This window comes from Dromiciops gliroides, chromosome 1 (genome assembly GCF_019393635.1).
Source record: "Dromiciops gliroides isolate mDroGli1 chromosome 1, mDroGli1.pri, whole genome shotgun sequence".
Classification (NCBI taxonomy): domain Eukaryota; kingdom Metazoa; phylum Chordata; class Mammalia; order Microbiotheria; family Microbiotheriidae; genus Dromiciops; species Dromiciops gliroides.
Window position 1 is genome coordinate 544,451,624 of NC_057861.1, and position 19,269 is coordinate 544,470,892.

The window sequence follows — 19,269 nt, forward strand, 5'->3', positions numbered from 1 at the left end:
CTGGAAGAGCTCAAAAAGGATTTTAAAAATCAATTGCGAGAGGTAGAAGAAAAAATAGGGAGAGAAATGAAAGCTAAACAAGAAAACTATGAAAAAAGAATCAGCAGCTTGGAAAAGGAAGCACATAATTTCACTGAAGAAAACAAAGCCTTAAAAAATTCATTTGGCCAAATGGAAAAAAAGGTACATAATCTCACTGAAGAAAACAATACCTTAAAAAATTCATCTGGCCAAATGGAAAAAAAAGTGCATAATCTCATTGAAGAAAACACTGCCTTAAAAAATTCACTTGGCCAAATGGAAAAAAAGGTACATACACTCACTGAAGAAAACAATGCCTTAAAAATTAAAGTGGGACAGTTGGAAGATAAGGAATCCATGAGACACCAGGAATCAGTCAAGCAGAATAAAAAAAATGAAAAAATAGAAGAAAATGTGAAATACCTCATTGGAAAGACAACTGATCTGGAAAACAGATCGAGGAGAGACAATTTGAGAATCATTGGACTGCCTGAAAGCCATGACCAGAAAAAGAATCTAGACACCATATTCCAGGAAATTATTAAGGAGAACTGCCCTGATATCATAGAATCAGAGGATAAAATCATCATTGAAAGAATCCACCGATCACCTCCTGAAAGAGACCCCAAAAGGAAAACTCCAAGGAATATTGTAGCCAAATTCCAGAATTATCAGGTAAAGGAGAAAGTACTCCAAGCAGCCAGAAAGAAGCAATTTAAATATCATGGAGCCACGGTCAGGATTGCTCAGGACCTAGCAGCTTCAACACTAAAGGACCGCAAGGCTTGGAATATGATATTCCGGAAGGCAAAGGAGCTTGGATTGCAGCCAAGAATCTATTACCCAGCAAAAATGTGCATTTTCTTTCAGGGGAAAAGATGGACATTTAATGACATTGGGGACTTTCAATCTTTCCTGGTGAAAAGACCAGAAGTGAATAGAAAATTTGATCTCAACATACAAGACTCAAGAGAAGTTTAAAAAGGTAAACAGAGGGGGGGGGAAAAAAAAGGTTACCCTATTAGGTTAAACTGTTTATATCCCTACACAGGAAAATAATACTCATAACTCTTAAGAATTGTAAATGTATTTGGGCAGAGAGAAGGACTTTACATAGAGGGTATAAATATAAATTGTCTTTGATGTGATGATACAAAAGAATTAAGGGGTTAAAAAGGGAGTCTATGGGGAGGAGAGGAAAGGGGAGGTGTAATGGGATGAATTATATCATATGAAGAGGTGGAAAAAAAACCTATTACAATAGAGGGAAAGAAAGGAGGGGGGAACATTGTTTCAACCCTATTCTCATTAGATTTGACTCAAAGAGGGAATAACATATATGTTCATTGGGATAAAGAAACTTAACTCATTCTTTAGGGAAGCAAAAGGGGAAGGGAAAGGGGGGGACTGATAGAAGGGAGGACAAAAGCAAGGGAGAAAAGGGTAAAGAAAAGAGAGGGGGGGTGATAAAAAGGGAGGGCAGATCGGGGGAGGCAGGGGTAAGAAGTACAACGTCGGTGAGGAGGAATAGGGTGAAAGAAGGGGGTAAATAGAATGGAGGGGAATAGACAGTCAGTAATAATAACTGTGAATGTGAATGGTATGAACTCTGCTATAAAATGGAAGCGAATTGCAGAGTGGATTAAAACCCAGAATCCTACAATATGCTGTTTATAAGAAACACATTTGAAGCAGAGAGATACACACAGAGTAAAGGTAAAAGGCTGGAGCAGAATATATTATGCCTCAGCTAAAGTAAAAAAGGCAGGGGTAGCAATCCTTATCTCAGACAAAGTGCAGGCAAAAATAGATCTCATTAAAAGAGATAAGGAAGGAAATTACATCTTACTTAAAGGTACTATAGATAATGAAGTAATATCAATATTAAATATGTATGCACCAAGTGGTATAGCATCCAAGTTCTTAGAGGAGAATTTAAATGAGTTACAAGAGGAATTAGACAGTAATACTATACTAGTGGGGGATCTGAATCTCCCCCTCTCAGAATTAGATAAATCTAGCCAAAAAATAAATAAGAAAGAAGTGAAAGAGGTGAATAGATTACTAGAAAAGTTAGACATGATAGATGTCTGGATAAAATTGAATGGGGATAGAAAGGAATATACCTTTTTCTCAGCAGTACATGGCACATTTTCAAAAATTGACCATGTATTAGGGCACAAAAACATCATAGTCAAATGTAGAAAGGCAGAAATAGTAAATGCATCCTGTTCAGATCATGATGCAATAAAAATTACATGTAAGAAAGAGCCAGGGAAAAGTAGAATGAAAATCAATTGGAAACTAAATAATTTCAGTCTAAAGAATGAATGGGCCAAACAACAAATCATAGAAACAATCAATAACTTTATCCAAGAGAATGACAATAATGAGACAACATACCAAAATCTATGGGATGCAGCCAAAGCAGTGCTTAGGGGAAATTTTATAGCTCTAAATGCTTACATGAATAAGAAAGAGAAAGAGGAGATTAATGAATTGGGCATGCAACTTAAAAAGCTAGAAAAAGAACAAATTAGAAATCCCCAATTAGGTACTAAACTAGAGATCCTGAAAATTAAAGGAGAAATTAATAAGATTGAAAGCAAAAAACTATAGAATTAATCAATAAAACTAAGAGCTGGTTTTATGAAAAAACCAATAAAATAGATAAAATATTGGTTAATTTGATTAAAAAAAAGAAAGAAGAAAACCAAATTACCAGTATCAAAAATGAAAAGGGTGATGTTACCACCAATGAAGTGGAAATTAAGTCAATAATTAGGAATTATTTTGCCCAACTGTATGCCAATAAATTTGACAATCTAAATGAAATGGATGAATGTTTACAAAAATACAAACTGCCCAGGTTAACGGAAGAAGAAATAAAATCCTTAAATAAACCCATATTAGAAAAAGAAATTGAACAAGCCATTAATGAACTCCCTAAGAAAAAATCCCCAGGGCCAGATGGGTTTACGGGTGAATTTTACCAAACATTTAAAGAACAATTAATTCCAATATTATACAAATTATTTGGAAAAATAGGTGAAGAAGGAGTTCTACCAAATTTGTTTTATGACACAAATATGGTGGTGATACCAAAACCAGGCAAAGCAAAAACAGAGAAAGAAAATTATAGACCAATCTCCCTAATGAATATTGATGCTAAAATCTTAAATAAGATATTAGCAAGGAGATGACAGCAAGTGATCACCAGGATAATACACTATGACCAGGTGGGATTTATACCAGGAATGCAGGGCTGGTTCAGCATTAGGAAAACTATTAACATAATCAACCACATCAATAAGAAAACCAACCAAAATCATATGATTATCTCAATAGATGAAGAGAAAGCTTTTGACAAAGTACAGCACCCATTCCTAATAAAAACACTAGAGAGTTTAGGAATAGGTGGAGCTTTCCTTAGAATAATAAACAGTATCTACCTAAAGCCATCGGCAAGTATTATATGCAATGGAGATAAATTAGAGGCCTTCCCAATAAGATTAGGGGTGAAACAGGGATGTCCATTATCACCCCTATTATTTAATATTGTCCTAGAAATGTTAGCTTTAGCAATCAGAGATGAGAAGGGAATTAAAGGAATTAGAATAGGCAAGGAGGAAACAAAACTATCACTCTTTGCAGATGATATGATGGTATACTTAAAGAATCCTAGAGAATCAACTCAAAAATTACTTGAAACAATTAACAACTTTAGCAAAGTAGCAGGATATAAAATAAATCCACATAAATCATCAGCATTTCTATACATGAAGCAAGAGATAGAAAGAGAAATTCCATTTAAAGTAACGGTAGATAGTATAAAATACTTGGGAGTCTACTTGCCAAGACAAACCCAGGAACTCTATGAACACAACTACCAAACACTCTTCACACAAATCAAATCAGATCTAAATAATTGGAAAGATATCAATTGCTCATGGATAGGCAGAGCTAATATAGTAAAAATGACAATACTGCCTAAATTAATTTACTTATTCAGTGCCATACCAATCAGACTACCTAAAAATTATTTTATACAGCTAGAAAAAATAATAACAAAATTCATCTGGAAAAACAAAAAATCAAGAATATCCAGAGAAATAATGAAAAAAAATTCACAGGAAGGGGGGTTAGCTGTACCAAACCTGGAGCTTTACTATAAAGCGGCAGTCATCAAAACTATCTGGTACTGGCTAAAAAATAGAGTGGTAGATCAAGGGAATAGGCTAGTCTCAGGAAATGCAGTAGTAAATGACACTAGTAATGTAGTGTTTGATAAACCCAAAGACTCCAGCTTCTGGGATAGGAACTCAGTATTTGACAAAAACTGCTGGGAAAACTGGAAGATAGTATGGCAGAAATTAGGCATAGACCAACATCTTACACCTTATACTAAAATAAGGTCAAAATGGATACATGATTTAGACATAAGAGGTGATACCATAGGTAAATTAGGAGAGAAAGGAATAGTGTACCTATCAGATCTTTGGAAAGGAAAACAGTTTTTGACCAAACAAGAGATAGAGTATATTATAAAATGCAAAATGGATGATTTTGATTATATTAAATTAAAAAAATTTTGTACAAACAGAAGCAATGCATCCAAAATTGGAAGGGAGGCAGAAAGCTGGGAAACAATTTTTGAGGCCAGTGCTTCTGATAAAGGCCTCATCTCTAAAATATATAGGGAATTAAATCAAATTTATAAGAATCCAAGTCATTCCCCAATTGAGAAATGGTCAAAGGATATGAACAGGCAGTTTTCTGATGAAGAAGTCAAAGCTATCTATTGCCATATGAAAAAATGCTCTAAATCTCTAATGATTAGAGAGATGCAAATTAAAACAACTCTGAGGTACCACCTGACACCTATCAGATTGGCTAAAATGACAAAAAAGGAAGATAAAAAATGTTGGAGAGGCTGTGGGAAAATTGGAACACTAATGCATTGTTGGTGGAGCTGTGAACTGATCCAACCATTCTGGAGAGCAATTTGGAATTATGCCCAAAGGGCGATAAAGCTGTGCATACCCTTTGACCCAGCAATTCCACTTTTAGGTCTTTTGCCCAAAGAAATCATGGAATGGGAAAAGGGACCCACGTGTACAAAAATATTTATAGCTGCTCTTTACATGGTCGCAAGGAATTGGAAGTTGAGGGGGTGCCCATCAATTGGGGAATGGCTGGACAAGTTGTGGTATATGAATACAATGGAATGCTATTGTGCTGTAAGAAATGATGAGCAGGAGGAGTTCAGAGAAACCTGGAGGGTCTTACGTGAGCTGATGATGAGTGAGATGAGCAGAACCAGAAGAACATTGTACACAGTATCATCAACATTGAGTGTTGACCTACTGTGATGGACTATATTCTTCTCACCAATGCAATGGTACAGAAGAGTTCCAGGGAACTCATGATAGAAGAGGATCTCCAAATCCAAGAAAAAAAAAAATGAACTGTGGAGTACAGATGCTGATTGAACCATACTATTTCTTTTGTTTTGGGTGCTGTTGGTTTTTTTTTTTTCTATTTTGAGGTTTTGCATCACTGCTCTGATTTTTTCTCTTGTAACAGGATTAATGCAGAAATAGGATTAATGTTATTGTGTGTATATATATGTTTGTGTATATATATATCTATATGTATATGTATAGAGATATATAGATATAACCTATATCAGATTTCTTGCTGTCTAGGGGAGGGGGGAGGGAGGGAAGGGAGGGAGAAAAATCTGAAATTGTAGAGCTTGTATAAACAAAATTTGAGAACTATCTTTACATGTAACGGAAAAAATAAAATACCTTATACATAAAAAAAAATTAAAAAAAATATTGGGGAGGGAAGCCTTTTTCAAAGTATAACAGTCATTTATCACTTTAAAAAATCCCAAAACCTACAAAGTGTAGGTATAGGAATGATGTTGTTAACTTGATAAAAAGTACATATCTCAAACCCATGTAGCATGATTTGCTTTGGGAAAAAACAGCATCAGTTTTGCTAGTAATATAGAGGTATCGCACTCACAGGATAAAGCAAGAAGGACTTATTTACTACATACCAGTTGCTATGCTAGGATTTAGAGATAATGATGATAAAGAAGGAAGTAGCTCCTGCTCATGAAAGATAACATGTAGATACATATGTATATGTAAGGGTGAATATAAACACACTCAAAAATACAAGATGTGGGGGCAGCTAGGTGGCACAATAGATAAAGCACTGGCCCTGGATTCAAGAGGACCTGAGTTCAAATCTGGCCTCAGACACTTGACAAGTACTAGCTGTGTGACCTTGGGTAAGTCGCTTAACCCTCATTGCCCCACCCCCCAAAACAAAACAAAACAAAATACAAGATGTGCACTAGTGAGGAAGGGCACTAGCAGTTGGGTACTGGAGGACTATATGTGAGGAAAAGGTTTTTGTTTTGTTTTGTTTTTTGTTTTAAATGTATCTCTCCTGTGAAGGCACCTATAATTGATAGATCAATTCCCTGGATTATGCTATACCCTCCAGGTGTGATTTTTTTCCCCCATTGCATTTTTATTTTTTGGGAGGTAGGGAGGGTGGGGGGAGGCAATCCAGGTTAAGTGACTTGCCCAGGGTCACACAGCTAGTAAGTGTCTGAGGCTAGATAAGAAGTCAGGTCCTCCTGACTCCAGGACCAGTGCTCTAGTCACTGCACCACATAGCTGTCCCCCATTTTTTTAACATATGCATTTCATTTTATTATAACCAAGGAGTGATAAGAGCATGAAAAAAACACAAAGTCAAACTCTGGTCTCCACTTTTTTTAACAGTCAATAGGTGAGTCAGTGACATCTTGGAACTTACTTTTGGTCTGGACCCATGGTGAGTCAGTGAGTGCTCTCCTCATTAGGTAATATAGGACTTGAGGCCATGTACTCTCTCTCTTAGAAATATGGCACTGGGAGGGTTTCAGCCTAGCTTAACTGTCACATGGTCAACTCTTTACTAACATTTAATAGGCTTGCTACCAAAAATGGTGCTGTAAGGGGCTAAAATTCTAGCTATACTATCTAAAATCTAATGAGTGGTTGCCAATAAATTATAAACATTAGCAAGAGTATTTAAGTGTTTATTAAAGAGCATTAGGATCAGAGAGAAAGGTAAAAATCTATTTCTAAGAGACCCCATCATCCAACCCGCCATGGCGAGGTCAGGAACCAAAAGAGACAAAAGCCCTCTGCCAGTGTCCACTTCCTACTTTGTGTCCTTCTCCCAGAAATAGGAGGCTCCTCAAGTTGATTGGCTGGTAGCCTTGATAGACAGTACTCACGAGCAAATGTTACTTCCTGACGCCAAGGACCTTGACCACATGGCTTGCCCTCAGAAGCCTTCTCCTCATGGTGGAGCTTTCCTACAGTAGCTCTCCAGCAGATGGCGTCATTCCAAACATTACAGTGCAATAGCCATTAATTTATAAATAGCAATATTTTAGAAACCCCAGACTAGTTTTCCAATAACAGAAACAGCTAGCTCCCCAATATGTTAAATAATAGAAGATGGCAATGATGAAGGGCGTTTGGAATCCTGAAATCTTCTAATCTTGATTTTCAAGCAATCAAGCTGGTGTTTTAAAATATTGTTTCTTTTAAACATGTGAGTTTCTCTGAGTAAGAGGAGCAATAATAGGAGAAATATTGATAATAAGTTTGCTTTTTAGAAAAACAATATTAATAATCCAAGCAAGTAGCAACAGAACTGTGAACCAAATAAGAAGGGTTTTTTGTATGTAGAGAAAAAGGATTAAATGGCAGAGATGTTACAGAGGTTAAAGTGACAAGATCTGATAACTGATATGATGATATAGAAAAGTGAGGAAGAAAGAAGTGGCAGGGCAGAACCAAGATGGGAGAGGAAAGGCAGTGACTTGCCTCTGGTCTCTCCAAGACTCCTCCAAATACCTTCAAATAAGGCCATAAGACAATTCCTAGAGCAGCAGAACCCACAAAAAGACAGGGTGAAATAATTTTCCAGCCAAAGACAACTTAGAAGTTTGATAGGAAAGATCTGTTGTACTGGGATGAGAGTGGAGTGCAGTCCAGCATAAGCTATGCCAGTGCAAACCCAGCCCCAGCAAACCTGGAGCAGGCCTCAGGAGCCTCTGAAAACACAGTAGCAGCAACTGCTTCTGGAACTTTTAGCCCACAGACTGTAAGGGGGTGAAACAGAATGAAATTACAGGGATCTCTTTGCTAGCACTGAGGCAGGACTGTTGTTTTGCCCGTACTTCCATCCTGGTCTGGCTTGGCTGGCAGTTCCAGGCCAGGGAGGAGCAGAAGCATCCTGAAGCTTGTGGCCACAGTGGAATGGGACTCTGTTCATAATTCCAGGGCAGAAAAGCAACCCTATGGTTGCTTGTAGACCAGAGCACAGGCCAGGAGAATAGTGAACATACCTCTCCTTAAATCATACTAACTTGGAAGAACTAAAATCTTACAAATCTCTAAAAGTATCCTGAAAACAGCTGCACAACCGTCCTGAAGCTTGGGACACTGTTCCCTCCACCCTGGAAGCAGTGTCCTATTTTAACAAAGAGTGAAAAATCAAGAAATAGGCTGGGAAAAGGAGCAAAGAGAAAAAAATGCTAACCCTAGAAAGTTTCTATGGTGACAAGGAAAATCAAAATACACCCTGAGAAGAAGTTAACAAAGTCAGAGCTCCTATATCCAAAGCTTCCAAGAAAAATATGAATTTATCTCAGGTCATACAAATACTCAAAAATGTTTTTGAAAATAAAGTAAGAGAGACAGAGGAAAAAATGGAAAGAGAAATGAAAGTGATGCAAGAAAATCATGAAAAAAGTCAACAGCTTGGTAAAGAAGACACAAACAATTACTAAAGAAAATAATACCTTTAAAACGACAAATGATAAAAGAGGTACAAAAAGCCAATAAAGAAAAGAATGCCTTGAAAAGCTGAACTGGCCAAATGAAAAGAAAAAAAATTTTTAAAAGACATTAAAAAAAACCAGTTAATAGTTTATGACACTGACAATGTTATTCACCTTAAGTCTATCTCTTTTTAAAAATTGTTGATTTGTAGAAAGAAACTCTCGGATGGTGATTTTCTTCAAGGTTATAATTATGAAGATCAATAAGTACTTGGATAGCACTTTCTACTATTGCCATTTGAGAGAAAAGTTGTTTGAATTATAGGGTGTAGGGAGGAAATATTGATGAAATTGTCCTCATTTACAAAATAAAATGAAAATTACTTAGAAAACTCCAGGGAATCAGCAAAGAAACTAATTGAGACAATAGCTTCAGTAAAGTATTATATAAAATGAACCACAAAATCAGGAGCACCTGTAATTCAATTTAAATAAAACTCTCAGAGTAATCAACCATAGTTAATACTCTTTTTCACATTATGGAATTCACATAAATGGAATTTGTAGTAGAATTAATTTTCAATGTATGACTTTCCAATGTATAAATTTACTGACCACCCATTACTTGGTATATGGCAATAATACAAGATTCCTAGATTATCAGAAGGCACATTTGCCAAGCCTGAGGAATCGAAGAAAGGCAACCATGAACCCTACGTGGTAGAAACCCCATTAGGCCAGCATGCTTTGGATTCCTACCTGTTAGCATTCTCTTTGGGTAGGGTAAAAGATAATTCAGCTCCAAAGTTGCTCTCTAAAGTGGCCTGTGGCACATAATGATAAACAACTTGGCTAACGTCCTCTGGGTTACAGTGAAGCTCCTTTACTATGATCATGTGGTATCCAGCACCTGAAAAAAAGATTTTTTAAGATCAGATGAAACAGCTGAATTCATTTCATTGTATTTAAATGGCCCACATACTTGGTCTCCCCACATTTGAGTTAGGTGAGCTCCTTAGGAGAGGGGAAATGGAGAATCTTCTTGTGGTTTTGTGGAAAGAGCAAGGCATGGAATCAGGAAGGTTGAGTTTGAACTCTAGAGCCACCACTCACCATGGACATAGGACCAAATATGTGACCATGTACCATTAATTTCACATCTATGAACCTCTGTTTGCTTATGGGTAGAATAAGGACATCATATACCTGGATAGAATTTCAATAAAGAAAATCTTTTAGGACTTACATTTGAGTTGTGATTTTGCTATTGTAAAAATCAGATTTCTGAAGTCTGTAAATGATGCTAATCCAACTTCTACTTCTCAGTTCCCACTGGCTTCAGATACTCTAACTTATATTTAGGATTCTCATAATCAAAAAATCTATGAAGCAAACTCTTGTTAAGAAAACTTGTACCTGGGGGGGCAGCTAGATGGCGCAGTGGATAGAGCACCGGCCCTGGATTCAGGAGTACCTGAGTTCAAATCCGGCCTCAGACACTTAACACTTACTAGCTGTGTGACCCTGGGCAAGTCACTTAACCCCAACTGCCTTACTAAAAAAAAAAAAAAAAAAAAAAAAAAGAAAGAAAGAAAGAAAACTTGTACCTGGGGCAGCTAGGTGGCGCTGTGGATAGAGCACCGGCCCTGGATTCAGAAGGACCTGAGTTCAAATCTGACCTCAGACACTTGACACTTACTAGCTGTGTGACCCTGGGCAAGTCACTTAACCCCCATTACCCCGCCCCCCCCAAACCCCAACAAAACTTGTACCTAATAAAAGCTACACTGAACAGAAATATAGTTGGGGAAGCTAATTCCTTAGGGTTTTTTTGTTTTTGTTTTTGTTTTTTGGTGTGGGGTAATGGGGGTTAAGTGACTTGCCCAGGGTCACACAGCTAGTAAGTGTCAAGTGTCTGAGGTCAGATTTGAACTCAGGTACTCCTGAATCCTGGGCCTGTGCTTTATACACTGCGCCACCTAGCTGCCCCCAATTCCTTAGTTATTAACAAATATTACTATGCTTGAGATTTACTCCTATAACCAAATCAAACTGCCTGGTTTTCAAACTTTTCCCCCTTTAATAACTAATCAACAATCAATCAATTTGGAGTCAGGAAGGTATTCCAGGGTGACATAACAAATTGAGCAATGGCAAAGAGGTGGGAACAAATATGTCATTTTGTGAGTTAGTGAAAAGTCCTATTTGAGTAGGACAGAAAGGTCTACTGTTGACATGGATGTTGGGGCAGGGTGAAGAAAGGGAGGAAGTATATAAGAAGAGTCCTAATCAATTAAGTTCTCTCAATATATAACCCACTCAATGTATATAAGGGACGAGTAACAGAAACAGTATATACTCAAGTATTAGAAGAAATATTCAAAAGTATTTCTTTTTCTTTGGGGCAGCTAGGTGGTATAGTGCTGGGCCTGGAGTCAGGAAGACTCATCTTCCTGAGTTCAAATCTGGCCTCAGACACTTACCAGCTCTGTGACCCTGGGTAAGTCACTTAACCCTGTCTCTCAGTTCCTCATCTGTAAAATGAGCTGGAGAAATGATAAACAACAACAGTATCTTTGCCAAGAAAATCCCAAATGGGGTCATGAAGAGTTGGACATGATTAAACAACAAAATTCTTTTTCATTTCTCCTTTAGGAGTGAAGAAAGTCTTTAATTGGCTTTTTTGGATAGCATTATAAGGCAGCTAGCTGGCTAGCGATCTGTACTGCCTCTTCAGTGAGCGGATTGTTTTTGAAAGGGCACCATGGGGCATTGAAGATCCTTCAGAAGTTGACTCCTTCTAAAGGAGAAATGAAAAAAGAAACACTTCACTTCACTCCCTATGTTACCTGACTTGAAATTTCATCAGATGGGCTAGGGAGATCTTGGTTGATCAGGTCCCCTGGACAATTCCTCAACATAATAAATAAGATTGGGGAGGTTAAATTTAATAGAGCTGGAAATAGGAAGCCACTGTGGATTTTCATGAATACGAGACATATATTGAAAGTAGTTTATAAAAGTGGATGACCTTTTTGGAGCTCCACAAAAAGGGCTTGGAAACAGAGCATGGGGAGACAGGGACAGAGTTTAAAGGCAGGCAAGCCCCTTTTCCAGTTCTCCTTAAGCTCCAAAGAGTTTAAGACTTTCTCCAAGGGCAACTACCACTACCACTAGCTCCTTCACTTTATTTTTTATTTGAACCAGACTTTGAAGGGGGTATAGTGTGGAAGGGTAAAAAACAAACAAACAAACAAACAAGAGATGGAGAAGCAAGAAGTGTTGAACAAAAATGTGACTTGACTGATGGGTGAAAGAATGAGGAGGCTGAAGGCAGAGCAATGTGTACTTGGACTGTACATCCTAATTCTGCATGCAATTAGTCAGTTATTCCTCCTCAGTGGCAGAGACAGACACTAAGAAGCCAGGACATAATCTCAGATCTGACCAAGTATCATCAAATGAAGGAATGGTTATGACCATTCTCAATGGGCAAATTGCCTTTTTTTTCATAAATAGTATTTGCCCCCAATTACATACAAAGATAGTTTTCAACATTCATTTTTTTGTTTTTGTTTTTGCAGGGAAATGAGGGTTAAATGACTTGCCCAAGGTCACACAGCTAGTAAGTGTCAAGTATCTGAGGCCAGATTTGAACTCAGGTCCTCCTAAATCCAGGGCCAGTGCTTTATCCACTGCACCACCTAGCTGCCCACAACATTCATTTTTTAAAATAAGATTTTGAATTCCAGTTTTTTTCTCCCTCCCTTTCTCCTCTCTCCACTCCCCAAGATGACAAACAATCTGATACAGGTTATACATGTGCAATCATATCAAACATTAGTCATGCAACTTGCCTCTTTGAATAGCTCCTCCAGAGACTGGTAATGTCTCTATAAAGTTAATTTAACACAATCACTTGATTGTCCATAAGTTAGATGAACTCCCTGATGAGTATTTGGAGATAAATGATGAACACTTAAACCAGTGGGCTCTAAATAGAAGAGACAACTCACCAGTTGTGCAAAGAACCAAACAATGGTTCAAAGAGTGAACTTCACTTCCAGTGAAGAAGATGCTGTGTTCTATAACCAAACATTTTTCACTATAGCCCTCTTTATCTTTGATGGTCATTGACAAATCCTGGGATTCTATCCTTGACTCTGAATTCAGTGATTGTCTCTGTTACTAGTGGTCAGCTCATCCCTCTACAAACATCCCATGTTTTCCCCTACACCCACCCTCTCAGCTGAGAACCTTGCATTATATATATATATATATATATATATATATACACACACACACACACACATATATATATATATATATACATATATATATATATATATATATTTTTTTTTAGTGAGGCAATTGGGGTTAAGTGACTTGCCCAGGGTCACACGGCTAGTAAGTGTTAAGTGTCTGAGGCCAGATTTGAACTCAGGTACTCCTGACTCCAGGGCCGGTGCTCTATCCACTGCGCCACCTAGCCGCCCCCCTTGCATTATATTTTACCGGGAAAAAATTAGTCCACTTACTCAAAGTTCCTTCTTCCTTCTCTCTTCTTCATCTCCTATCACCCAAATACCTTTGGCCACTCTCTCCTCCTTCACTCCTGCCTCACATGAAGAAGTGGCCCTTCTCCCTGCCAAGGCAAATCTCTCTGCCTGCACAAATGATCTCACTCCATTGTGTCTCCGTGAACATGTTGCCCTCTTTTGCATCTCCACTCTCTCACTTGTCTTAAATCTCTCTGTCTACTGTCTTCTTCTATATTGTCTACAAACATCCTCAAAAAACCTTTGCTTGATCTTTCTATCGCTGCTATCATCCCATATCTTTTCTGTCTTTTGTGGCTAAACTCCTTTAAGAAGACAGTGTATGTCAATTTCTCTCCTCTTAGTCTCTTCTTAACTCCATTCAGTGTGACTTCTGATCTAATTCTACCAAAACTGCTCTCTCCAAAGTTATGAGAGATGCTTATTTTTCTCAATCTTTATTCTTAACTTCTTTGTAGGCTTTGACACTGTCAATCACCTTTTTCTCCTTGATACCATCTTCTCACTAGGTTTTGGGGACATTACTCTCTTCTCCTACCTGAAGACACTTTCTAAGTCTTCTCTGCTAGATCTTCATCCAGGTCATGCCCACTAACCATGGGTATTCCACAGAGCTTTGTCCTTAGGCTTCCTCTCTTCTCCCTTTATATTATTTCACTTAGTGTTCTCACCAGCTCCCATGAATTAAATGATCATCTTTACACTGATTATTCTCTTTTTTTTTTTTTTTTGGTGGGGCAAACTGGGGTTAAGTGACTTGCCCAGGGTCGCACAGCTAGTAAGTTTTAAGTGTCTGAGGCTGGATTTGAACTCAGGTCCTCCTGACTCCAGGGCTGGTGCTCTATCCACTGCGCCACCCACCTAGGTGCTCCATACAGTGATTATTCTTAAACCTCCTTATCCAACCCTAACTTCTTTGTTGACCTCCAATCTCTCATCTCCAAATGCCTATTACATATCTGAAAGTGGCTATCCTGTAAACATCTCAACATGTCCAAAACTGAATTTCTTTTCTTTTCTTTCTTTTTTTTTTTTTTTGTGGGGCAATGAGGATTAAGTGAATTGCCCAGGGTCACACAGCTAGTAAGTGTCAAGTGTCTGAGGCTGGATATGAACTCAGGTTCTCCTGAATCCAGGGCTGGTGCTTCATCTACTGTACCACCTAGATGGCCGAGAATTATTATCTTTTCCACAAAACCTTTCCCACTTCTTCTTCTTCTTCTTCTTCTTCTTCTTCTTCTTCTTTTTTTTTTTTTTTGGGTGTGAGGCAGTTGGAGTTAAGTGACTTGCCCAGGGTCACACAGCTAGTAAGTGTTAAGTGTCGGAGGCCAGATTTGAACTCATGTCCTCCTGAATCCAGGGCTGGTGCTCTATCCACTGCGCCACCTAGCTGCCCCACCTTTCCCACTTCTAAACTTCTCTATTACTATCAAAGGCATCCCAATCTTCCTGGTTCCCCAAGCTTGTAACCTCAATTCTTTACTCTCTCACCACCCTCCCTTCTCCACACATATCCAACTTGTTACCTATCACCTCCAGGATAAAAAACAAAATAATAAATACCCTCCCTGAAACCTTTCCATTCTTCTTATACCTTACACTATATTCCATTCCCCACCTACTCTTCAGTCCATTCACACTGACCTCTTTACTTGTTCCTTGAACAATATACTCCCTCCCTCAGATATGGACATTTCTAATGGCTGTCCTCTATCCCTTGAATGCTCTCTTTCCTCTACTCTGACAACTGACTTCCCTGGTTTCCTTCAAGTTCCAGGTAAAATTTCATCTTCTACAGGAAGTCTTTCTAAGCACCTCTTAATTTTAGTGCCTTCCTTCTGTTGATCATTTCTTATTTAGGTTGTATTTAGCTTGTCTGTACATAGTTATGTGCATTTTTTCTCTGCCATTAGACTATGAACTCCTTGACAGCAGGGATTGTCTTTTGCCTTTCTTTGTAACACTGGTGTTTACCATAGTGCCTGGCACATAGGAAGTGCTTAATGAAAGCTTATTGATGAACAAAATGACTACAACTGTAATGGCAGAGTTCAGTATATAGGATGCTCAACCTCTCCTATTTTCCACTCATCCACAAAGGTCTTTGTTCCAGCCTACTTACTTCTCCATTTCTTGTATGCTTGGCTTTTCCCCTCCTGCTCTATAGTCCCTTCAAGCTTTGAGTCAAACAAATTAAAAAAAAAAACAACTCTCTGGTTGGCATGCCCTCAATTAAATAGAGAGAGTCCTAGAAAGGGACCTTACCCACTTCCAGGCAGCTCTGCCCCTGCTCCCTCTCCCTTAGCTCTATTTAAAAGGCCAGCTACATAAGGAAGTTTGACAGTGATATGAAGGATGCATCAAAAAGGAAAAAGGCTGGAGAGACCATATTTGCGCTTGAGGAAGAGTGAAGAGCCACAGCACTGTAGTTCCCCATTGGCCATGATGGCAATGCGGTCACCCAGCAGGTCAGCCTCCTCCATATAGTGGGTGGTCAGCACGATGGTGTGGCCATGTTTATGCTGCTGAAGAAGATTCCAGGTGATACTTCTGGTGACAGGGTCCATCCTAGATGTTGGCTCATCCAGAATGATCACCTGCAGACCAGAAGGACAGCACAATGACATTAGTAAATGGTGCTGTGCCTCATGTGTAGATCCTTAATATGGATGGCACCCACCTTGATTTTGTTTTGCACTTTTAATTTCGTGAAAGCTGAGCACAAGGCACTTGAATCACTTGCCCAAGTGCAGTCAACAAGGTCAGAATAAACTACAGTCTGAGCTAGTAAAGCACTGAGTACCTCACACATATGGTCAACTTAGTCCAATCATAACATGAAAATATTTTCCCACTGAGGACACCCTGGGAAATCTCCTTTAGAGGAGAGCTTTAGACAACTCCATATTAGGATCAGCTTATATATGTTTAAGTCAGTCGATTTTTCTAATCAAGCAGTGACAGGGATGCATTTTAGCTACTTTCTGTACCTTGGAGTCTCCCAAGAGTGCAATGCTAATGCTGAGCTTTCGCTTCATGCCTGTAGTCAGTGACTTTGAAAAGTCATTGCGCTTTTCTTCCAAGCTGAAAAATTTCAAGGTCTGATCTATTTCTTTATGGCACTCCTTCAGAGTCAATCCTTTCAGCTGAAAACAAAAGAGAACCCCACCCTAATTAATAGCTATCTGTCTTAGAATACATCTAAGTTTGCAAGTGTGGTTTAAAAAGTACCCTCCTTTTATGAAAAGATGGGCACACTTTATAATATGTTAGTATCATTGATAGATTTGTAACCATTCTGAAAAACAATTTGGAATTATGCTAAAGGACTGACTCAAATTTCCATACCTTTTTTGCCCAGAGATTCTACTGCTAGGAATGAGGTTAATGACAAGAAGGATGTCCCCATATTTACAGAAGCATTTCTAATTAATAGCAAAGAACTAGAAATAAAGTAGATACTTATTGCTGAAGGAATGGCCAAACAAATTGTGAAACATGAATGTAATGGACTATTATGAAAAATTATGAATTATGAAGAATATAAAGAAGCATAAAACTTATAGGAACTAATATAAACTCAAGTTAAGTGGGAGCAGGATAACAATATATACAATGATTACAATAATACAATTTGGGGGGGGGCGTGGCAATGGGAGTTAAGTGACTTGCCCAGGGTCACATAGCTAGTAAGTGTCAAGTATCTGAGGCCGGATTTGAACTCAGGTCCCACTGAATCCAGAGCCAGTGATTTATCCACTGCACCACCTAGCTACCCCTACAACATATAAATGGAAAGAACAACAAAAGAAAAACTGAACTCTGTGCAATTATAATGACAAATCTTAGAGGAGGAAGACCATAGTTATGGAACACTGCATATGATGTCAGTCTTTTTCAATATGTTTGTTAGTTTTGTCAAATTTTTTTCTTTTCAATTTTGTATAATTTATTTTAAGGAATGGCTCTTTGGGAAGGAGAAGAGAAACAATGGGAAATGTAGGTGACATAAAAACAAACATTACCAAAAATTTATTTTAAAAAATTTCAACACTACCAAAATAAGAAATAAGAGACCAGGTACAAGACTTTAAAATAGTAAATGTGACATTATAAAATAATAAAATGTGACATTCTTCAGACAAATAAATGAACAATGAGTTTAAATTCTGGTTTGCACAGCTGACTGTATAAGTGCATAGCTGACTGTATAGTGTATATTACTGCACCAGTAGAATGGTACTTTATCAGTGTTCTTAATAGTTCCTATTAAGTGTAATTACTTTGAGGTTTTGATCCCATTAACCTTGCCACTTGCTTGACATTCATTAAAAAGAATTTATTTAAAAGTCCCTACCTCACTTCATTTTCGAAAGAGAAAATATATTTTGAAATGTAGCAAGCCTTTCTTATATAGCCAAGTGACTCTAAACATTTTAACTGAGAAAAAGGTTTTTTTCCCCTTTCTCATTTGGAGATTAGGTCAAAGCTTAGTTTTCTGAAGAGCAGTGTGGATGATGGGATGAAATCTTGGAATTGTTACCTCACCCAACCAGAGAATCTTAGAAAGAATTTAATCTAAGATAAATTCCAGCCCACTGTGTTCCACTCAGGTAAGTGAGGTTCCCCCAGGCTGGGGGTAGTCTGGCTTGAGATAGTCTCTCAGTCAATGAGTGACAATCAGTCAGGTCCCCCAGCCCATCATTAGAATAGGTCTACCTTTCATTCTAATATTCATTCTCTCAGAAACCACCACGCTTCCAAGGGTATTCAAATCCCATGTCTACTACTAACTGTATGATGGTAGACAAATGATTTCTGGCCCTAAGTTTCCTCATCGCTAAAATGAGGGGCTTGTATTAATTAATGGAACAATGAGGTCCCTTCCATCCCTAAAACTACATAATTCTGTAAGAGAGAGGAAAACTCTTGGCTTTGGCTTACCTGAGCATAGAAATAAAGGTGATCAGCTACTGTCATGTGATCAAATAACATATCATGCTGGGGGCAAAAACCTATGCTCTCCCGGATCTGAACCATTTTCCTGGAGATCTCAAGCCCACAGATATATGCCTCTCCACTTGTTGGAGGGAACATACCTAAGACAAAGCAAACAAACAAAATTCAGGCAGAAATCATGTTAACATATTGTCCTGGGTTAACACCCTTTTGGTTTATCTGGACAGATCAACTCCATCTTGCCACTACAATGAATGAACAACATTTATAGACTAGCTATTGTGGGCAGAATATCATAAGGCCCAAGGATGTCTCGGTTCAGTGAAATGAGTTTGGACTTAAACCAGAGGGACTGGGTTCATGCCACTGACAACTTGTGAGACTTTGGGCAAGTCATTTGATCTTTCACAGACTGACTTGTAAGAGGGAGTTCCTAAGTGACTTGTCAGGAAAAGTTGAAAATCTGGAAGGATTAAAGGAGAGAGACATTGAAATGTCAAGAGAAAGGCCTTCAGACACAAAACAGACAGGCCCCAACCTAGATAGGGTCAGAGGCTTGAACAGCTCAATTCTATTCTTATAGAATAGAATTCTTATATTCTTATATAAGTTAGCAAACTAGTGAACTTTCCTCCAGGGCACATACTATATTCATATCTCTGTCCTTGGGGGGCAGGTAGGTTGCTCAGTGGATAAAGCACAGGTCCTGGATTCAGGAATACCTAGCTTTTATTGTTTAGACAACAAACAGGTGATACCGATTAGGGAAATAGGAAAGTAGAAATACAAATGAGTAGTCTTAGATCTAAGCTTAGTCTATATTCTTTTATAAAACTTCAAAAGCCGCTTCAGTAGTATGCTGTT

The 19,269-nt window shown here is 38.2% G+C and overlaps 1 protein-coding gene across 1 annotated transcript in view; it reads right to left on the reverse strand.

Annotated features, from left to right (window-relative positions):
• Positions 1 to 19,269, reverse strand: part of LOC122751459 (phospholipid-transporting ATPase ABCA3-like) — a 211,829-nt gene that overhangs the window by 101,958 nt on the left and 90,602 nt on the right. Inside the window, 4 exon segments of the mRNA XM_043998522.1 lie at positions 9,647 to 9,797; positions 15,833 to 16,043; positions 16,437 to 16,592; positions 18,391 to 18,545. Coding sequence (XP_043854457.1) covers positions 9,647 to 9,797; positions 15,833 to 16,043; positions 16,437 to 16,592; positions 18,391 to 18,545 — 673 coding nt within the window.